A 23345-nucleotide genomic window follows, 5' to 3' on the forward strand; every position below is an offset into this window, starting at 1 on the left:
AGAGTCTTATCATTTTAAAATAAACTTTATTAGAACATAATTTCAAAAATCATGTCTTTGAATACACTTGCTACTGTTTTCAGATTTCAGCAATCTTCTGCAGTATCGGCTTTAGGGTAAGGAAGTTAATATTTGGGTCTTCAACCAAAAAGCACATCTCTCTGGAAGTGAAAAGAAAAAAAAGAGTTTTTGAAAACTTAGTGCTTAGATGTTAGAACTTCAGATATACTACACTGCACTATAATCTACCATTTATTAAGTGAGCTAAAAGATCCTCTCTTACTTAAAAACAAAAAGGGTATCAATTCTATGATTATCCTAACATGGTCAGCCCTGCCTGTGAATGATGCCTTTGAAAAGGGAGATATTAAATGAAAACATTTAGCATGTTATGCTGATTATGTAGAAACTTAAGTGAATATAATGCTATGCTTTTAATTCCTTCACATCTAATCCACAGTGGAAAAGTGAACATTATTAGCACTACTGCATCTTAAAAACCAGCTTAGGAAACAGGATATCAACCCTGGAGGTTGAGCTGAGCTCTTTACAATTAATTCCTTGCTAAAGTAGTTTTACCACTGTTTCAGCTTGATGAAATTAATGTGTATGCATTAGTTGCCCAGTAATTAGCAATTCAGATAATTACAGTTAAGTTAAAACAAGGTTTAATTATTTTCTACACATACTTGAAAAGTCGGAAGGAAACTGTAGTCTTCTCAAATTCTTTAGCTTTCTTGTGACCTTTCTGGATAATTTCCTCAGGAATGTTTGCAAGTCTTGCTGCATTAAATCCATAACTCTTCGGACAAGCTCCTTTGATAAATTTATATAGAAACGTGATCGTTTCTTGACTTGGATCTTCGCACTCGTTCTCAACCATGCAGGCCTATAAAACAGTCCAGAGAATATTATGGAGCCAAGTATAAACTTAACATTTATTTCACTAGGCATGCAGGTTTCCATGCAGTTGATTTTTGCAATTTTTCTAACAAAAGACCAGGTTAAAATAAGTATGAAATATTCCAACTATATTGAGTGCCATGTGCTTACCATATGTCCTAAACTGACTGCTGTGGAGCAAGAGAAATCTTCCACAAGGGAATGGTAGTGTGTAGAAAACAAAGTGCGGCACTTGATATTTTCAGCAAGCTCCTTCACTACTGCACTAGCAATTGCTGTGCCGTCATATGTTGCTGTACCACGGCCTGGAGTAAAAATTCAGAATATTAAAAATTTAGAACGCTTCAGTCATATCTAACAAACTAGCTGACTATATATAGTTTGTAAAAGTAACAAATTATGAAAAACCTTTTCTGGTCTGACTGTCCTAAAGTGCATCTCAAACCTAGATGTTTATTTTAATTTACTCAGGTCATTTGCAACAGCAATAGGGCTTAACACGTAATGTGGTCATCCTCCAGACCAGTTGGTTCCTACCCAAACCATCCCAATTCAGTGAGGGATTAGCAAAATGGAGCTAGGATGCAGAGGTTAGACTGGGGGGATAAAGCAGTTTCCACTGGCCCATGGTTATTAATGACCAGTTAGACAATGTGCTATCCCTCCAAAAACCCTTACCTACAGACTATGCCAGGGGTGTGCAACTTTTTTCTAAATGTGAAGAGCCTTAAGAAAATTGCCAAAAATATACTTCCTAGAATTGCAAAAATATATTAAAGTTAGGTCATCAAATGCTTTCTCATTTAATACTTTTTATAGTTTTGTCAGTAAAACCAGCATAAACATTTTCCTAACAAAGACAACTTTCCACACCAGATTAAATTTAACTGTTAAAAACAATGTTGCAGCCATAAAACTTTAACTATAACCAATGTGTAGACATGACAGTTTTATTAAGCTCAATGCTGTTTTTTCATTAAAATCATTTGAAACTGTGAAATTTGATTATTAACCTTTGATTCTCATGGGAAGATGGTGTTACCTCATTCTCTACCTGGTATTTCTAATTGTTTCCCCCCCACTACAACAGATAAAGGTTGGACCTACAAATGAATCATGGTCTCTTCATACAAATATCAAATGGCAACTAATATTCTTCCTGATCTCCCATTGGAACAGTACTACATAAAACCAGAAAGAGCATACAGCACACCACAAAACATTTCACAGGAAATGAAGGCAACACTGCAGCCAATTTGCACAAACAATCTAAATTGTTTCAGTAATGCCAGGCTGCAGGGTTAAAAAGGGAAATGGCCATCACTGAGCCAAGGATGCCATGTCTCTAGATTTCTAAACTTGTATCCATTTTACTCTGCTCACGAATAGCTAGCAAATATTTGTTTCAAATAACTTCAATAAGACCATGGCAATAATTTTCCTCACAAACATGTACGCCATCCACAAACAGCAGGAAAAGAAAGATTTCGGATCTAAAGTGCCAGCTCCTTCTCAGGAGTCCCTATAAAACCCACAATATTTCATTTTATAAAATGAACAAGATATGACATTTTACAACTGAAGAAACCAAATCAATTCACCAATATGGATTAGAACAGTGATGGATGGATCCGAGTGATCACAAAAGACCTTTTGATGTACTTTCACATTACTGTTTATTCTTATCATTTCCCCAGATCACCTCTATTGAAAATAACCACAATTCCTCTCCACCTGGTGACTACAACCAACCAGTACTCAATTCTTGCTTTGCTGTAGTCCCAGGAAACAAAGAGCAAACACCATTTTAAATGCTCAGTGAAAGCATTTTGATTTGTTCTTAAGACAGCTCATTACATTCAAACACAAAGTGGCACCAGCTCCTTAAACATGTGAGAAAACCATCACAGATTCAGCAGATACTTTAAGTATATGCAAAAAATTACCCAATTCATCCAGAAGCACAAGGGAATGTGGAGTTGCATGTTGCAAGATACTGGAGGTCTCGCTGAGTTCCACAAAGAAGGTGCTTTCACCTATGAGAATGAAAGGTTTAATGTTACTTCAGACACTACTGCACATGGCCCAAGGAGAGGCTTGCTCCAATGTAGTTCACTACTTTCTGCACAGCTTTTTCTAGACATTGTGTTGAACCTAAAGATAGTTCATCAGCTTTCATCCAGCAGCTATTTGTGCCAATAAGCTAACTGATCACTATCTCACGTGTGGAGACCATCAATAAAGTTAGCCTTCGTGAACCGCACCCCAGTCAAATTTCTATTCAAGTTTTCTGTTGGATATAAACTGAGCTTCCAGAGGATCTGAAAGTTACAGCAATAACCTGGCTACAGCCATGCAATTAAATAATGCAAAAACTTGTGGCTTAAAATTTAGCCATTTTTAATCAACATACACCCTTAAAGAAGCCAAATATAGATGCACGTAGATTACTGAAAACGGTTCTTAACTCCAGATTTTCTGTTATTTACTGTTATCACGACTCAGCAAGGCAGCAGTGCAAGTATAAATGCAAGTGCTCTCTGAGCACTTCCACTCAATTGTAATAACGGGTTTATCTTAGTACAAAAGAAAAAATGCTTAGCTTCAGCAAAAAAGAACTGCAAACATTTGATAGCAATTTGGGCAAAACAATTCTGCACCCTTTTAAAAGGGTGCTATGTAATGAACCAGACTATAAAAAAATCTTAAGGGAACACTTAGGAAGTAGCGATCATAATATGGTAGAGTTCAGTCTGCAGTTTGAAAGACAGAAGGCAAAATCGGATGTAATGGTGTTACAGTTAAATAAAGGTAATTATGAGGGCATGAGAGAGGAACTGACGAAAATAGACTGGAAGCAGAGCCTAGCAGGGAAGACAATAGAGCAAAAATGGCAGGAGATTGTGGGTAAAATTGAGGACCCTGTATAGAGGTTCATCCCCAAGAAGAGAAAGATTATCCGGGGAGGTATTAGAAGTCAGGAAATCTATCAAAGAAAAAGAGACATCCTATTAAGTGGCCAAGAGCACTGGGAAATCAGAAGATTGGGAAGGCTACAAAAACAAACAGAGGATAACAAAGAGAAATAAGGAAGGAGAGGATCAAATATGAAGGTAGGCTAGCCAGTAATATTAGAAATGATAGTAAAAGTTTCTTTCAATACATAAGAAACAAACGACAGGCAAGAGTAGACATTGGGCCACTTCAAACTGATGCTGGAAGCCTAGTGATGGGAGATAAGGAAATAGCAGGAGAACTTAATAAGTAATCAGTCTTCACAGTGGAAGACATGAGTAATATCCCAACAATTGAAGGGAGTCAGGGGGCTGAGTTGAGTATGGTTGCCATTACAAAAGAGAAAGTGCTAGAAAAGCTAGAAGGTCTTAAAATTGATAAATCTCCTGGCCCCGATGGGCTACATCCTAGAGTTCTGAGGGAGGTGACTGAGGAAATAGCAGAGGCGTTGGTTGAGATCTTTCAAAAGTCACTGGAGTCAGGGAAAGTCCCGGATGATTGGAAGATCGCTGTTGTAACCCCCTTGTTCAAGAAAGGATCAAGACAAAAGATATTCTAGAATCCATCGTTAAGGATTAGGTTTCTAGATTCTTGGAAGAGCAGGGTTGGATTAGAACAAGTCAACATGGATTTAGTAAGGGGAGGTCGTACCTGACAAACCTGTTGGAGTTCTTTGAAGAGGTGACAAGCAGGTTAGACCAGGGAAACCCAGTGGATGTTATCTACCTAGACTTCCAAAAGGCCTTTGATAAGGTGCCACACGGGAGGCTGCTGAGCAAGGTGAGGGCCCATGGTGTTCGAGGTGAGCTACTGGTATGGATTGAGGATTGGCTGTCTGACAGAAGGCAGAGAGTTGGGATAAAAGGTTCTTTTTCGGAATGGTAGCCGGTGACAAGCGGTGTCCCGCAGGGTTCAGTGTTGGGGCCGCAGTTGTTCACATTATATATTAAATGATCTGGATGAAGGGACTGGGAGCATTCTAGCGAAGTTTGCCGATGATACAAAGTTAGGTGGACAGGCAGGTAGTACTGAGGAAGTGGGGAGGCTGCAGAAGGATCTAGAGTTTGGAAGAGTGGTCCAGGAAATGGCTGATGGAATTCAATGTGAGCAAATGCGAGGTCTTGCACTTTGGAAAAAAGAATACAAGCGTGGACTACTTCTAAACGGTGAGAAAATTCGTAAAGCCAAAGTACAGAGGGACCTGGGAGTGCTAGTTGAGGATTCTCTAAAGGTAAACATGCAGGTTGAGTCTGTGATTAAGAAAGCGAATGCAATGTTGTCAATTATCTCAAGAGGGTTGGAATATAAAAGCACCGTTGTGCTACTGAGACTTTATAAAGCTCTGGTTAGGCCCCATTTGGAGTACTGTGTCCAGTTTTGGTCCCCACACCTCAGGAAGGACATACTGGCACTGGAGCGTGTCCAGCAGAGATTCACAAGGAATGGTAGGTCTAACATGAGGAACGGCTGAGGATCCTGGGATTGTATTCATTGGCGTTTAGAAGATTAAGGGGAGATCAATAGAAACATACAAGATAATACATGGCTTGGAGAGGGTGGACGCTAGGAAATTGTTTCCGTTAGGCGAGGAGACTAGGACCTGTGGACACAGCCTTAGAATTAGAGGGGGTAAATTCAGAACAGAAATGCGGAGACATTTCTTCAGCCAGAGAGTGGTGGGCCTGTGGAATTCATTGCTGCAGAGTGCAGTGGAGGCCGGGACGCTAAATGGCTTCAAGGCAGAAATTGATAAATTCTTGATGTCACAAGGAATTAAGGGCTACGGGGAGAATGCGGGTAAGTGGAGTTGAAATGCCCATCAGCCATGATTGAATGGCCGAGTGGACTCGATGGGCTTAAATCAATCCCAAAATGTCATCTTACCTGACATGATTCTATCAGATGCTCCCAGACGTGTGAAAACTCTGTCAACGGGGTTAAATTTGCAGCTCTCAGCAGGCACGTAGCACCCCAGTTGTGCCAGGATGATCAGGAGTCCAACCTAGTTGAGAGGGGGTAAAAAGGGAGTCAGATCTCTGCTATACGTCTTTCACATCACTCTTCTACGTTCTACACCTCAAATGCATTCTGTTCAACTTCGCATCTGTTCTGCTATTATTCTAAGACCATTCCTCAAACTGCAGGAGAGAATTAAAAACAACTTTTGGTTTAAAATTCAGCCATTGTATACACTCTCAACCCAAAATTATACACTGGGGATTCAAATCTCTAGGTATTAAAGTACTCGCTGCAGACTGACAGAATGCTCTGCATTGTCAGCGGATAAGTCTTGGACTTGAAGCTGAACCACGGCTTCCTCTGCCTCCTTGTTTGGAAGTTTAAAAAAAAAAATCACATGGCAATATTCTGGAAAACAAGAGGGAGCCCTCCCCTCTTTGTTCAGCCAATATTTAGCCTCCAACTAACACTGGAACAAATTCACTGGTCATTACACTGCAGGAGTTTGCAGTGGGCAAGGTAAGACTAAACACTGAAATGACTACACTTCGAAAAAGGTACTTCATCAGCTGATCTAAGTTTAAAGGAGCTAGATAATAGAAATGTGCTGGATGCTGCAGGTTCACACCTGTCTCATGAGTGTAGATTTGCCTCCCATATTAGGGCCTGTCACAAGCAGGCAGGAAGCCTGGTTGTTACTGGGACCGCCGTCCAAATCGTCAACGTCCGTGCAGCCAATGAACACATCATTCGGGATGAAATCCCCAAAAAAGGTTTTTAAGACACATGGGTGGCGTGAAGCTCGAAGCTCTAGGAACGGTCGCGCGTCATCATCAGCAAGCATTACGACAGGTCTGCACATCGGCCCATCTCCAGTCTGACTGTAGTGTGTTAGGCTCAACAAAACATCTGCAAGAGTAAGACCACTGAGTTGAAGGCAAATTCTGAAGAACCATGCAAGAGTGACAATGCAATGAAATCTGTAAGAATCAAACCTTCGTACCATTTCCTGGTGGCAAAGGAGATTTATATTAACAATTGAGCTGCCAGAAGTGGTGGAGGAGGCTGGTACAATTACAGCATTTAAAAGGCATCTGGATGTGTATATGAATAGGAAGGGTTTAGAGGGATACGGGTCAAGTGCTGGCAAATGGGATGAGGAGGAGGTTGGGATATCTGGTCAGCATGGACAAATTGGATCAAACGGTCTGTTTCCATGGTGCACAGACTCTAGGACTATGTGAAGATCAACACACAATGTCGCGGAAGGCAGCCATTCCCCTTGACTTTGCTGCCCTTTTCCCCTATCATCCGACACCCTTATTGAAGTCTGCCTTGAAAACACTCAACAATTCAGCCTCTACAGTAAAGAGCTTCACAGGTTCAGCATCCATCTTACATACCCGCCCGCTTATTAGAGATTATGCCAACTGGTCCTAGACTGTCCCATAATGCAAAGCCACCTTTCTGCATTTACCCTGTCAAGTAGTCCCTTAAGAATCTTATATCAATAAGGTCACCTCTCATTCTTCTATATTCCCGCAAGTTCAGGCACCTCCTATACCTTTTTTCATTTAAAAAAAAAGGTCTTTCCATATTTGGTATTATCAGAGTGAACCTCCACTGGGCTACCTCCAATGCCAGCATCTTATAATGAGATCAAAACAGTTTTCAGTATTCCAGCTGTGGTCTAACCATGGCCTATTTTTATGCTCCATTTCTCTTGCCTTCCCTTATTACCTGAATTTGTACACTAGTTATTTGTGATTTATAGACCAGGGCTCCCAAATTCCTGCACTGCGGCATTTTCCACTTAAATAATATTCAGCTCTTCTTCCTGCCAAAACGCACGTCACACATTTGCACATTATATCCTAAGTTTCACAGACAAATCGGCATAATTACCAATACACAGCACCCAAAGTTATCATTGCTTAAGTTACTAATTAAATTGATTTATAAGCAGAGATTTCCTTCTTATAGAAAATATACTGGGATTTCCATTGACCAGAAACTGAACAGAACACAAAGGCACCGTACCGGTGCCGTCTAAAGGGCACCAAGCGCCTGTGCAGTCACAATCACACTGGCTTCGGTTTTACAGAGGCCGTCTCAGATTCATAACTGCTCTGAGATAGCACGTTTCAGCCAGCTTCCCAAACGGAGGGCTGACAGAACATGGCAAATCCCTTTCTGAACACAAAGCAGTATCTTGGAAGAACTCCAAGTGATCCCTGAGGATTCCAAAATATTTACAGCACATTCCAAATGGAAGACATTGCAAATTTAGCAGTTGGAAAGAATTTCCGTTTAGACCAGCAATAGTATAAATTACCAATTGAAGTGTCGAATTACTCAACCAATAGCAACAAAAAAAAATAAATAAACACTGGGCTGTCTCACACCTACACACCATGGGTGCTGGGGAAAAATAAGCACTACCGCAGTTAGGCGGTAGTGTGGGGTTTAAATATAAAAAAAGAAATTAAAAAAAAATAAAAAGAAAGAACAAAAAAAAAACAAACTGGGCTGGGCCAGGCCTGGGCTTATAGGAGACTGAAGGAGTTTGATCTGTTTGCAATAGTACCATGAGAAGGGTGAGATAGGATCAGTTTGAGCAAGACAGGTTGGGGATTGTAGCTGCTCTGTCCTGTCAGGTACCTCCCAGTGCTGAGGAGTGAAGCAGAAATCACAAACCACCAAGGGTCAGTGAGGTGTTCAGCTCATCCTGTAAAATAGTGAAGAGACAGTTGCCCCAAGCGGAGAGTGGTCATCAAGGCCAATATGGGGACGTGGTGGCAGAGAGAGAGAGGCTGGGGTGGGAGCAGAGTGGGGTCGTTCGAAGAGTACGAAATGCAACCAGAAAACGGCTCTGGAAATGGAGATACTTGGGCGAAAACAACTGAAATCAGCAGAAACTCGTTAGAGGTCAGTCCTTGGAAAAGGAGGCAGCCAGTAGGCAGGAGTTTTTAAGATGCAGCTAAATGGACATTGTGCCCCTTTTTCCTATTGGCCCATGCGATTTCTTTAGCCTTCCTTTTGACTGAGTAAGAGGCAGCACAAGGACACTCACCAAGGACAGCCATACAGTCAACGGCTGCCTGCCAGTTTTTGTAATTCTTGTCAAAGTTGTAGAAAAGCCTCCTCATGCAATCCTGAAGAGCACTGTCCCGCCTCTCCTCAGCATTGTTCATTGTATCCAACAGCTTCTCGATCGCTTTAGTCCAGTAACGTTTGTAGCCCTTTTTGGTCGACTTCAGCTCATAATCCTCCGGCACGCGGCGATCAGCGATGTTTTCGGGAACCTCCAGCTGATAGCGATTGCGGCCCGAGCCCCAGTAAACCATACTGCGGCAGCAGAGCCTCACACGCTGCGCCTCCAGGTATTCCTGCAGCTCGCGCTCCGTCTGCTTGATGTCGGCAAGGGCCTGGTCATAATCAGGGTCAAAGCCAGCTTTTGGAGTGATGACTCCAGTGTTCCTTGCCTTCTGGTGGTCAAAAGCTGTGTCCCACCTCTTCAGCTCAGCGGAGAGATCAGGGAAGAGGCCTTCGGCAGTGCTGCCTTTCAGATTGACAATCTGTCTGAGTAACTGAGACCGGAAGGCAGCCACAGACGGCTCGACAACCCGCAGAACCTCTTGGAAGACTTTGAAACCTTCCAGGGAAGACAGGAAGTCGGCGATTTTCTTCTTGCTGTAGCTGGTCTCTTCATAGAACACGGCGCGGCTGTCGGGATGGTCCTTGCTTTTCAGCGGTGACCCGACGCTGTGGATGCGGCTCAGGAGTCGCTCCAAGTCGGGCACCTTCTTCAGCAGCTCGACGAGCTCCGCGACAGTGCTGGGCACAGCCATGAGATCCTCAATGGCATTGAGCCGGTCCTCAATGGTGACAGGCTGGCACAGTGGGGCACACAGCCACTGTTTCAGTAACCGCTTGCCAAAGTAAGTGCAGCAGTGGTCCAGCTGCTCCAGCAGGGTGCCCTCACGAGTGCCAGTGGTGGCATTCTGCAGCAGCTCTAGGTTGGTCAGGGTGACGCCATCCAGTACAAGGCGCTGCCGCCCCACAGCGGGGCGGGTAGGGGACCCCTTCGCGCAATCGGTAGACACATCCACAGGAGTGTACTCCTCGAAGTTGGCCATCGACAGCAGCTCCTGGTCGACAAGGCACCGCTTGAGGTAGAAGACACAGGCGCCAAGGGCTGAGAGGGCCAGGTCATAGTCTTCGCCTGGGGTGAGGCCGAGAGAGTCAGTCTCGGACACCATCGGCCGCAGAGCGTCAGGCAGAGGGACCCCCGGCTCCTTCACTTCGCTGAAATAGCCCTCCTCGGCCAGCACTCGGAGGGTTTTGGAGGCGTCCCAGAACTGGGAGGCAGGCTGCAGGCCTTCCTGCAAGGCCGAGCCCAGGCAGCCTTTCAGGATCTTCCTGGTCTCCGCCGACGGGTTGCCCCTCTCGAACAGCACCTGCACCGGGGGGTGATGTGCCAACAGGGTCCGCAGGCGGGAGCAGTGCCGGTCGTCCACGAACTGGCCCACATGGAACTTGCCGACGGATGTGTCGACGAAGCAGACTCCATAGGAGCAGGCCTGGCCAGCCGGCTCAGTGCTCGCTGCTGCCTCCTTAAAGCACAGCAGGTACTTGCTGCAGCTCTCGGCTGCGCTCCCGTCCAGGACGCTGTACGTCTGCGTGCCCTTGGTGATGACCCGGCAGACCTCGCGCCGGACCACCCGGTCAAACTTGGTCGGGTGATGCAGTGACTTGCAGCGGGCCTCCATCATCTCAGGCGTCTCCGTCTGCTCCACCCGCGCCACCTTGTAGCCCTTCTGAACCAGGGCATCCGAGAAACGGCCAAAGGCAATCTCGGGGAAGCCAGAGTGCGCCCAGCTGCCTTTCATGAATGACAGGCCCAGCTCGGTCACGCCGGTGACGGCATCCATGTGGTACAGCTCGTAAAACTTGCCGACTTTGTAGAAAATCACGGTGTCAAACATCTGGGACTTCAGCTCCCACCACCGCCGCATGCCCGGGGTGCACCTGCACAGGAAGTCGTCAGGGACGTACAGTGTGGACGGGTCATATTCAGGCTCACCCTCCTTTCGTCTCTTAGCGTCCTTCCTCTTGCCTGGTTTTAACCACTCGAGCTTCTCGTGGTCCCAGGTGGTGGCTGGCGAGGGACTGCCCGCTCCCCCACTGTTAGACTGGCACTCGAAGGTCTCTGGAGCAGAGAAGGCCGAGAGTCTGGACTTGGTGCTTGAGGACACTGCTGCCGTCGCCGCTCTCTTGGGCACCTCCGAGGGGGAGCTGGAGGCGCTTTTCTTCCTGGCCGTGCCTCCGCGTTTCCGCTTGAATGGTGTCTTGATTGGACTGTCGGGGTCAGTCTCAGGATCCGGCTCACTGAGCTCCTTCTCGTCGACCCCGCTGCTGCATTCCTCACTACTCCCGTCATGTTGCTCCGGCCTGAACTCCTCCTCGGAGCTTTCCGCGTCACTGTCCGACTCCACCACCAGCCGCCGCCTCTTGGCTTTGGTGCTGGCCGATCGTGTGGTCCTCGACCTCTGCCCTTTCACCTTCTCGTCCTCGCTGTTATTTTCTTTATCTTCCTCGCTCGCTGCTGACTGGTCAGTCACCTGGAAAGGAACATTGAGGATTGACTCAATTCTCATCTTGACCCCCAACCCTCCGGCCTGTCCAAAGCAGCCCCACCCCCACCAACAGCCTGGTGCGACCAGTCAGCAAAACAGGAACAGGGGCAATCCAGCCCAGACTAACGGAACAGAAACTGTCAGATGGGCAGAATCACCTGTGTGAAAGGGAGTCTCAGCAGTACAAAGCAGCCAGAGGCCACGCCTCATATTGCTACCGATGACAGAGGTAGGAATGGGGAGAAGGTACTGAAAGTATGTTTCGGAGACACCTGGGGAGGAGGTCGAAAGGCAGGCTCTCTGAATCAGTAATCTCTGAATTCCTCCCAGCCCCATGTACAGGGAACAGGGAAGCCAGCGAACAAACACATGGCTTCAAAGCCGATATAGGAGGGTGGGTTTCAAGACAGATTCTGGAGAAGATGGGGCCACGCAGTCTTTACCTGAACAGAACCAGGATAAATATCCACGCAGGCAGATTTGTTCTTGTTGGGGAGACTTTAAACCTGATGGGCGAGAGGCATGGTAACCAGACGGGAAATGGGAAACAGAAATCTAGTGAGCAACTCAAAGGGAGAAGTTCAATATTGTACAGCGCAGGGATATGGTAGCATTAAAAGGTATTTATGTAAACAGGAGAGTATAGTGAACAAAGCCAGTGAGCAGAGAGCACAGATCAACATGCAATAGTATTGCAGAAACAGAAATGCAGCTTAAAGAGAGGTAAAACATCCTGAGGATGGGGGGGGGGGGGGGGGGGGGGGGGGTGGAATGGTCAGGCGGGATAAAAGATGGGGTAAGAAAGTTTGAGGCATTATTAGCTACATTATCCAGCTAGCAGGAAGTATGCAATAGCCTCATTTAGTATATGGGTTCAGCCCAGAACAAAAAAGATGGCAGTCACATTGGGAGGTGTGCGCCATAGAACCCCAATAAGGGCCAGTTCGAGGAGCAAGTGTACAGACTAATTTCTGAGCGCAAAAAAAAACTAAGAACTGTGGTCACTTCAACGACACAAATATCAACTGACAGGCACAAAATTCTTCAACACTGCTTGATAACATTTTTTTAAGCGAACACATGAGAAATCCAACAAGAGAAAAGGTAGCTAAGTTCAGTCTCAGGAAAGGTGCCACGTAGGAAGTAGCAATAGTGGGGGACCATTTTGGAGATAGTAGTCATAATACAGTAAGATTTAGCATCATTAGAGGAAGTGAGAAAGAGAGAGAAACAAACATTCCAAACGGAGGGAAGGCAAACTATAGAAAGCTGAAAAATGATCTGGCAAATGTCAACTGGGTACAGATACTTCAAGAAAGGTCAGTAGCAAATCAATAAGAAACAGCCAAAAGTGAGATTCAGCGAGGACAACGTTGACACAATCGCACAAAAGATTCTGCTAAATCCAGAGCTCTGTGGTTATCCCAAAGCATACAGAGTAAGATCAAGCTGAAAAAAACGTTCATGAAACCTCAGAATACAGGAAGTACAGGGTGAAGGGACACAGGAAATTAGGAGAACACAAAACAGGAAGTAGTACCACTGATAAAATTAAGCAAAATACGCATGTATATTAAGAGCAAGAGCTGAGATTAGAGAATGGTGCTGGAAAAACACAGCAGGTCAGGCAGCATCTGAGGAGCAGGAAAAATCGACGTTTCGGGCAGGAGCCCTTCATCAGCAGGGAGCATTGAGAAATTTGCATTTGCAATCCTCACTTTTCGTCTAAGGCAAGGGCTGAGCCCATAAAAACATATGCATGACTAACAGGATGTGGGCAGGTTCTCAATTATTGTGTCTCTGTCTTCACAAAGGAGAAAGATGTTGCCTGCAATCTAGCCAAGGAGAGGGAAATGGGAAACAGAAAAATAAGACGTCCAAGAAGGGAGTACTTGAGGGTCTGACCACCTTCAAGGCAGATCAAGGTTGTCAGAGGAAGTAGATGATTCTCTGAAGATTAATTTCCAAACCTTACCGGGTGCAAACACTGTTCCAGGGAACTGAGGATTTGCAAACATTGCACTATTATTCAAGAGTAACGCAAGGGCTAGGCCAAATAATTATAGTGGGTAATCAACCCAGATGATGGACAAATTACTGGGGTCGGCAGGGATGTAGTGCTGGAACTATATTGGAGACTGGTTAGGCTACAGCTGGGGTCAGTGTACCATTCTGGTCAGCTTATGCAGGACAGGATAAGACAGGATACAGAGGAGATTTACATGAATGTAGCCAGACTTGAAAATTGTAGCTGTGAGGATACATTAGAGATGCTAAGGCTATTGTCTTTAGAACAGAGGAGGCTGAAGGGTGATTTAATCGAGGTTTATAAAATAATGAGGGGTTTGGATACAGTGGACAGAGCAGACCATATTTCGCTGTGGAGAGATCAGTTACCTGGAGCACAGATTTAAGATGATCAGGTGAAGGATTACAGAGGACACAGAGAAGCTTTTTCACCCAGTGGATGGTGGGGGTCTGGAATTCATTGCCCACTTTGGAGCTTGAGGAACTTAAAAGGAACCAGGATCTGGATCAGAGCCTGAAGTGCTTTAACCTGGAGGCCATTGCCCAAGGCGCCAGGAAACAGGTAGCTAGGCTTTCCAGCCAGCGCAGAGTGGGCCGAATGGCCTTTCTGTGCCATAAGCTTGTATTGTTTCAATGGAGTCCAGCTGCTAGTTGTCCAAAGGACAGCAATCTCTACAACTTGGCATTCTGAGGCAGAAGGGTAAAAGAACGAACAAACAGTGGAAACATTCAGTGTCGGAAACTGGAACACATTTACTGGAAAGTGGCAAGTTTAATACGTTGGGGAGAATACAGTTTGAATAAATTGACCTGTAAGTTGCTGGACCATAGCCTACCCTTCGATACTGGCACAAAGTGATAGAGGTATTGGGAGGGCTGGTGTAAGAGATGTTCAGTGTTGTTCGCATGAGTGCTTCAAGTCACATGATACATATATTCGCATGGAGCTCCAAGTACAACTGCAACTAAAACAATCAGATTACTTCAGGATCAGTGACTGTTCGAGAGACAGAGGTAGCAGCACCTCATGTGGTCACCCAATCTGAAAGGGCAGGAATTCCCATCTTTTCACCTCCAGTGAATTTCAGGGCACTGCTGCCTAGCTCAGATCAACTCATTTCAGCACTGGCTAGAGGAATCAAATTTGGGAATGTTCCCTGCTCAAAAGGGGCTGGCTTCTTTCATTCTGAAGAAGTTTAATTGAAACCATTGCTCATTTACCTGCATTTCCTGCTCCTCCTCCTCCTCCTCCTCTGGTTCGGAAGGTTCGGTACACACAGCCAATTCCAAACGTTTCTCTCTCGATTTCGGAAAAGCAGCATCTGCGAGCTCCACTGCCCTGCGGATTTCAGGTTTCCCACTGAAATAGATGCCACCCCTCTGAGCCTCCTTACACCCCGGACCTGCAAAAAGAAATACAAACCTGAACAGCCATACAGCACAGAACAGGTCGTTCAGCCCACATAGAGTCATAGAGATGTACAACATGGAAACAGAACCTTTGGTCCAACTGGCCCATGCTGACCAGATATCCCAACCCAATCTAGTCCCACCTGCCAGCACCCGGCCCATATCCCACCAAACCCTTCCTATTCATATACCCATCCAGATGCCTCTTAAATGTTGCAATTGTACCAGCCTCCACCACATCCTCTGGCAGCTCATTCCATACACGTACCACCCTCTGCGTGAAAAAGTTGCTCCTTAGGTCTCTTTTATATCTTTCCCCTCTCACCTTAAACCTATGCCCTCGCGTTCTGGATTCCCCGATCCCAGGGAAAAGACTTTGTCTATTTACCCTATCCATGCCCCTTATAATTTTGTAAACCTCTCTAAGGTCACCCCTCAGCTTCCGACGCTCCAGGGAAAACAGTCCCAGCCTGTTCAGCCTCTCCCTGTAGCTCAAATCCTCCAACCCTGGCAACATCCTTGTAAATCTTTTCCGAACTCTTTCAAGTTTCACAACATCTTTCCGATAGGAAGGAGACCAGAACTGCACGCAATATTCCAACAGTGGTCAAACCAATGTCCTGTACAGCCACAACTTGACCTCCCAACACCTGTACTCAATACTCTGACCAATAAAGGAAAGCACACCAAAGGCCTTCTTCACTATCCTATCTACCTGCGACTCCACTTTCAAGGAGCTATCAACAAATACAAAAAAAAAATCGAATCCCATTTTCCTGCACTTGGTCCACAGCCGAAGCCCTGGCATGTTAAGTGCTTTTCCAGATATTTCTTTAACATTGGGAGAGTAGCTGCCTCCACCACGCTCTCACACAGCCTGCTCCTTGTTTATATCACCCTCAGGGTAAAGCGTTTCCCTCATATCCCCTCACCTGGTGCGCTCTAGTCTTAGACATGTCTGCCATGGGAAGAGATGCTCAGATTTACTCTGTCTATACCTCAATTCTGTAAACCTCAAAATAAATCCCACCCAAAGGCTCAGCCTCCTCTGCTGTAGGGAAAGCAAATCCAGCCTGTGTAGTCTGTCCTCAACTGACACACTGCATCCCAAACACCACCCTGGTATATCTCACCTATGCTCTCTCCAGTGCAATCATGTCCTTTCAACAGTGTAGCCACCAAATACCACCCCTCTGAGCCTCTTTACACACCAGAACTGCAAAACCAAAAAACGTTCACCTGCTTACAGGTGCTAACCTGAGCCATACAGCACAGAACAGGTCCTTCAGCCCACGTGTCTGTGCCAATCAACAAACACCAAAAATGGGGCCTAACCAATGCTCCGTAAAGTTGCAACAAGAGTTCCCTGCTCCTATACTCTAGACCCTGGCTAATGCAGTTACTGAATCATGTATTCTAATGCAGCAAAACCCTCCCAAATGTTAGGGAAGTTTGGAAAGGAAGTGACCTGATTCCCATTGTGTATGCATGTCAAACTTAGATGGAGCAAAGGGCATTACAGGCAATTGCCCAGGGGTGAAAGCAAGTGGACCATTCACCAGAGAGACTGGAGGTGGAGTTTGCAGCACACCCTGTTTGGTGGGAATGGAATCAGTGACAGACCGAGCAGAATGCTTCTGCTCTTTGGCAATGATGAGGTGTGAAAATGTCTGGCTCATTTACAACGTGATTAAATAATCAAGGGAGCTGAGGCAGCATCACATGCAGGGACTGGTAAGCAAGGAACTCATTCAGTACTAAAAGCCATGCCTTAAAACCCCCATATGCCTCCACCTTGAGAATAAGTGTAAAGGGATGGTGCAGGAAATGTGTCAGCATCATTCACCAACTATAATATATAACCTCATATCACAGGAGACAACATTTAAAAAAAAACATTTGGACAGGTACATGGATAGTAACAGGTTAGGAGGACATGGGCCAAACACCAGCAAATTAGACCAGTTCAATTTAGGAAACCTGGTCACCATTGGGACACAGGGTCTGTTTCCGTGCTCTCTCATTTACCAAATGAATAAACATATTAAACTGTGGGGAATATCACAAACAACTAAGGCCAAGCTCAGATACAAATACCTACCAATGGAAATGCAGCACAGTAACAACTGTGTTTCTGATTTTGTTACCAAATCACTAGAGTTTATAATCGTTGAGGGACTTATGCGGTTTTTCACAGGTTTTCAGGAAAATCTTTTCATAATGAGACTGACTAGCACCTAGTTTTCACACCTGGGAATTCCCAATGTTCGAAAGAATACAAACCATGGAAACACAGTGATGACCTTATAGTAAAGATTGGAAGTCAGGTCAAAAGGTCAAACACAACCCATTCTTTAGAACCTCATCTGCAAAATCTACATTGACACTACTGGGACAAGGTTTGCAGAGTCACACCAAATTATTCTTGACATGAACTGCAGAATTAATTTATAAAGGTGTTTTGATAGAAACTGCTTGGGAAGTACTGCAGCCTTAAACTGGACTTCTCTTTGCAGAATTTGAAGATTTCCAGTGGTTGATGGGGGAAGGGGCGGCATGATAAAGAGACAAAAGGCCGAGCTACTATTTTCTAGGATCTACCTCTTGTTGATGTTGGTGTTGCACTGAGTCAAATTGACTTACCAGTTATTTCCCCACATCCTCATCTGGTCAATCACTGGCAAGGCGTGCTAAATCTCGACAGAAACTGGAATTTAACTCCGTGATCTCTTACCTGTGTACGACCTGACATACTTCACACTAACCCAGCCTCTTGTTGGAGGATCATCAAAGAACTGGACATGAATACGGAGAGACTTCCCTTTGCCCCTGAGATACTCCTCAGCAGTTGGATGGTTATACACCAGGCTTGGCCACCACGGATACCCTTCCAGTTTGGCCCACACCAGATCTCCCGGAGCAAATTCACAAGCTTGACTGCAGGAAAAGAGAACAGCAGAAAAATTCCTCAGTGTATCAAATCCTTTTGCTGGGGTAACTCATTTCCTGTACTATTACCGCTGCCCTGGCCCAATATCGACTCACGCTGTTACATCTGCAGGGAACAATCATTGCACTAAAAATGAAACACGAGTGGACATAAGGGACGAGACACCATGAACAGTATTCAAGGCTCCCAAACCACACCACATTCCCAAGTGGTCAGCTGCAGACGCTGTACAAAGGCTTCGAAAAGAGCAAGTCGCTATGTAAATAAAGGTGACTTCCTGCTGCTTCTATCTTTTCAAAATATTATCAGAATTACAATCTGAAATGGCGATATCCGGTACACCCAAAGGGCAGGGGGACTGGGCACCACCCAGTCCACCCAAAGGGCAGGGCACCACCCAGAGGGCAGGGGGACTGGGCACCACCCAGAGGGCAGGGGGACTGGGCACCACCCAGTCCACCCAAAGGGCAGGGCACCACCCAGAGGGCAGGGGGACTGGGCACCACCCAGAGGGCAGGGGGACTGGGCACCACCCAGAGGGCAGGGGGACTGGGCACCACCCAGAGGACTGGGCACCACCCAAAGGCAGGGGGACTGGGCACCACCCAGAGGGCAGGGGGACTGGGCACCACCCAGAGGGCAGGGGGACTGGGCACCACCCAGAGGGCAGGGGGACTGGGCACCACCCAAAGGCAGGGGGCTGGGCACCACCCAGTCCACCCAAAGGCAGGGGGCTGGGCACCACCCAGTCCACCCAAAGGCAGGGGGCTGGGCACCACCCAGTCCACCCAAAGGCAGGGGGCTGGGCACCACCCAGTCCACCCAAAGGCAGGGGGCTGGGCACCACCCAGTCCACCCAAAGGCAGGGGGCTGGGCACCACCCAGTCCACCCAAAGGCAGGGGGCTGGGCACCACCCAGTCCACCCAAAGGCAGGGGGCTGGGCACCACCCAGTCCACCCAAAGGCAGGGGGCTGGGCACCACCCAGTCCACCCAAAGGCAGGGGGCTGGGCACCACCCAGTCCACCCAAAGGCAGGGGGCTGGGCACCACCCAGTCCACCCAAAGGCAGGGGGACTGGGCACCACCCAGAGGGCAGGGGGCTGGGCACCACCCAGAGGGCAGGGGGCTGGGCACCACCCAGAGGGCAGGGGGCTGGGCACCACCCAGAGGGCAGGGGGACTGGGCACCACCCAGTCCACCCAAAGGGCAGGGCACCACCCAGAGGGCAGGGGGCTGGGCACTAACGACCCTAAACGGTAGCTCCCACCCCCCGCTAACCACCACCAGGCCAGGCCCCGCCCCGCCCGTCCCCGGCAGCACTCACCCGAGAGCCGGAGGCCCCGGGGCCGCCTGCTTCTTGCCCGCTTTCCTCTCTCCGCCGGCGAACAGCGGACTGACGGTGGGGGAGGCAGCCGCAGCTCGGCACCTCTTGGCCGGCCGGGCCCCGGTGCCATTCTCCCGGGGGGAAGTCTGGGCTTTAACCTTAGCGGGGGGACAAGAGGCTTCAGGGCTGGCCTTGGCCGCCGAGGAGGAGGCGCTGAGCGGCGGAGATTTCGGAAAGAAGCTGAACAGGGTGCTCTGCCGGGACATTCTCCCCGTCCCAGCTCCAACCGGCCTCAGATTTGGCGCTGGCGGGAAAATGGAACACCGGGTCACAGGAAGGAATCCCAAATGTTGCCTCCACCAATAGCAGCCCAGCTCCCCTTTCCCGCCAGCGCCTGTCCCCGCCCCCCCTTGGTGTTTCAAGGTGAAAGAAGAAGCTGATTGGTTGCACTCATTGCCCTGCGCACCAGTTTGGAGAAAGGTGCACTCGTGTATACATTGCAATGCCCTGCCCAAAGACAGAGCCATGGCAATATTGCAGCACATTTCGCCTACTCTGACCCTGCTGGACAGACCAGCCCATTCTAACCTTCCTATCCAGCACTTGGTTCATAGCCTTAGGGGATTACAGCACTTAAGTGCAAATCCAGGGTTTCCACCTCGATCACCAAACCAGCCAGTGAATGCCAAATACCCACCACTCTCTGGTTAAAAGATGTTTTTCCTTATAGCGTTACATAGAAAATAGGAGTAGGCCATTTGACCATTCGAGCCTGCTCCACCATTCAATTTGATCGTGGCTGATCATTTGACTTGATAACCCCTGTTCCGGTTTTCTCTTCATAGTCTGTGATTCCATTAGCCTAACTCTTTCTTGAAAATCTTTGGCATCAAGCACTTTCTGTGGCAGAGAATTTCACTGGATCACTACTGTCTCAGTCCTGCGTTTACCCATCCTAGTCCTGTTAGAATTTTATAGGTTATTATGAGATCCCCGCTTATTTCTTTAGTCCTAACCAATCCAGTCTTTCTTCGTACTCCAGTGCTGCCAAGAATCAGTTTGGTAAACATTTGTTGCACTCACTCAATAGCCAGAATTTCTTTCCTCAGGTAAGGAGACCTTATCTCCTCATGCCCCCTCTGATCCTTCTCCTCATCATTTTACATTGCATTCCCTGTTAATTGACCTCACTATGAGAGGAAACAAATCTTCCCTGTCCACTCTGTCCAAACCTCTCATTATTTTGTACACATTGGTTCTTGCCTTTATCCGTTCTGGCATAGATTATAAGAACAGGGATGTTATGTTGGAGCTGTACAAAATTTTGGTTAGGCCACAGCTGTTGTATTGTGTGCAGTGCTGGTCATCACATATATGAAGGAAGCGATTGCTTTGGAGGGGTTCCCCTTGGTGACAACAAGCGGCATAACTTTAATGTCTGGAAAAGCACACCCGGTCAGGCAGCATCTGAGGAGCAGGAGAGTCAATGTTTTGAGCATAAGCTGTTAATTAGGAATTTTAAGGTGAAAGGCAAGAGGTTTAGAGGGGACTTGAGGGAAAATATTTTTGCCCAGAGAGTGGTGGGAATCTGGAATGCACTGCCTGGGAGAACAGGAGAGACAGGAAACCTCACCACCTTTTAAAGGGACCTGGATGAGCACTTAAAAAGTCAGAACACTCCAGGCTAAGGACCATGTGCTTTAAAGTGGGACTAGTGCAGATTAAGAGTGGTTTTGTTTGTGAGGATCAATGGGCCAAAGGACCTCTTTTTGCACTGTATGATTCCATGATTGATTAAGTTAAGCTGATTCCTTGGCTCAATGTCTATTAGTGGTTCATCCTGAGCGGTTTCCCCTGGCAATTTATTTTCTGTCAGGGGCACGTCCCATGTTTCCCTCAGCCCTAACAGCAGCATCATTCTGACCCTCACACTTGCCATCTAACCAGCTAATTAATTATACAATCTATAAGGGGGAACCGGTCAGCTCAGTTGGTTCTGTGGTTGGCATGTGGTTCAGAATACTCAGTTCAGTTCCTGTTCAAGCTGAAGTTAAAAGGGGACCTCCTCCTCACTCTGCCCAGGGAAGTGGAGGGTAATGGTAACTCACAGCTAACAGCATCAGCACTTACTGAATGAAGTTCCAGGCAAAGTACCCATACAGAATGGATGTAAACATGATTTCTGGATCCTACAATCCATTATGAAGAGCCCATGGTGGAGCTTTGAAACAAAGTTCCCTCCATGGTTTGCCTCTTTTAAGTTTTTGCCCTAGGTTCCCCAGCATCATCAACGTGAATCAGTGCTACAGGTCATGGTGCCCCTTTTGAAAAAGAATGCCAAGACAGTATCCTGGCTGATGGATAAAAAGAGGAATGTCAGACATTTTGACACTCTTGACAGCTGGACCAGTGTGAAGGACTTTTGACGTGTTAATAAAATGGTGACTTGGTGATGGGATACCAGCCTCTCTAGAGTTATTCCAGTGGCAATGAGGGTAAAGCACGTTCCTGAAGCAACTTGTTTGCAACAGTCATATTTGAGTTGAGGAAATAATTTCTGGCATCATGTGTTATTTGGGAAGCTTGACTTGTTCAATCCTGCCATTGAAGACTGGGCCCAGTATGTGGAAAGAATGCATTAGTTTTTCTGGGCATATGACTTTGAGGCAGATGAAAAGCAATGAGTAATTCTCCTGACAGCTTGTGGACCCACAGCTTTTTCAGTTATTAGGAGCCTCAGTTTCTCTGAGGCACCAGATACTAAATCTTCTTAAGAGTTGATGGATTTAGTTAGTGGACATTATGACTCCAAGCCCAAGAGACCTGTGACTTTGGTTTAATCCTTAATGAGATGCTCAGACACCATTTGGTATGTGGGATCAATGATGTAACCATGCAAAAGTGCCTACTAGCTTGAAGCTCAACTGGACTTCAAATAGGCACTGCAACTGGCTTTATCATTGGAAAATGCAGCAAGTGAGTTACAGGATGGAAGTGAACACTGTCGCCAGTCTGACTGAGCTTGGGGCACACCACTTGAGTGAATGCAATTGCATAGCCACACTCAGGACATATCCTGAACAGAGGGAGTCTAGGTCAGAACACAGCAAAACCCCAAACAAAACCAAGCCACAGATAAATGGTTAAAATTTTTTACAGGATCAGGACTGGCAAGCCATTGTAATTACTGCTGATATGTGGATTCGAGACTAGGAGCAATGAAGTACTAGTTGACCTAAATTGAGTAAGAGAACCCACAGGCCAATATCCAGGAGAGTTCACACCCTGGAAAGTCCACTTACATCTGGTGTGGAACAGTTACATTGCTTAGCAACATCCAAATCAGAACTAATCAAAATAAACATCTGGTTAAATGGTCACCTGGTTCAAATGGAGGTTGATACCGGCTCTGACATTTCAGTGATCACTGAACCAGACTTTGACAAAATTCACCCTGGACTCCAACCCTACTTTTCTGCAGGACTTTGGTTTGATTGAGAACCTGTACCAGGGAGCTTTAACAGATTAAGGGTACAATGCTGAGAAAGCAAGTTGTGAAGAGGACACAAAGAGCTTGCAAAGGTATAAACATAGGTTAAGGAGTGCACTAAATTTAGTAGTCAGAAAATATTTAATTCTTCACCTTGTTAGGGGGGGGATGACAAAAAAAGATAAAAAAATCACACAACACAGGTTATAGTCCAACAGGTTTAATTGGAAGCTCAAGCTTTCGGAGCATCGCTCCTTCGTCAGGTATAACTGCCTAATGAAGGAGCGGTGCTCTGAAAGCTAGTGTGCTTCCAATTAAACCTGTTGGACTATAACCTGGTGTTGTGTGATTTTTAACTTTGTACACCTCAGTCCAAATCATGACAAAAAAAAGAGAATTTTTCAATGTAGGGACACTGCAGAATACTGCAATATAGGTAGAACAGTACAGCATAGAAACAGGCCCTTCGGTCCACCACATCTGTGCCGACTATCATGCCATTTCTAAACGAACTTCATCTGCCTACACACAGTTTGTATTCCTTTATTCCCTGCCTGTTCATGTGTCGGTCTAAATGCCTCTTTAATGTTGCTGTCATCTCTGTTTCTGCCATTTCCCTGGGGGAA

General features: G+C 46.5%; 1 protein-coding gene across 1 annotated transcript; it reads right to left on the reverse strand.

Moving 5' to 3' along the window:
• Positions 1–6: 6 nt before the first annotated feature.
• On the reverse strand, positions 7–19586 carry msh6 (mutS homolog 6 (E. coli)). The gene is made up of 10 exons (XM_072580605.1): positions 19230–19586; positions 17689–17891; positions 14766–14947; positions 8951–11501; positions 6506–6786; positions 5803–5920; positions 2850–2939; positions 1054–1208; positions 690–889; positions 7–161 (listed from the first exon to the last, which is right to left on the reverse strand). Exons 1-10 carry the CDS (start codon positions 19493–19495, stop codon positions 80–82), a joined length of 4128 nt encoding a protein of 1375 aa, XP_072436706.1. The 5' UTR covers positions 19496–19586; the 3' UTR covers positions 7–79.
• Positions 19587–23345: the final 3759 nt, after the last annotated feature.

Source organism: Chiloscyllium punctatum, chromosome 11 (genome assembly GCF_047496795.1).
Source record: "Chiloscyllium punctatum isolate Juve2018m chromosome 11, sChiPun1.3, whole genome shotgun sequence".
Classification (NCBI taxonomy): domain Eukaryota; kingdom Metazoa; phylum Chordata; class Chondrichthyes; order Orectolobiformes; family Hemiscylliidae; genus Chiloscyllium; species Chiloscyllium punctatum.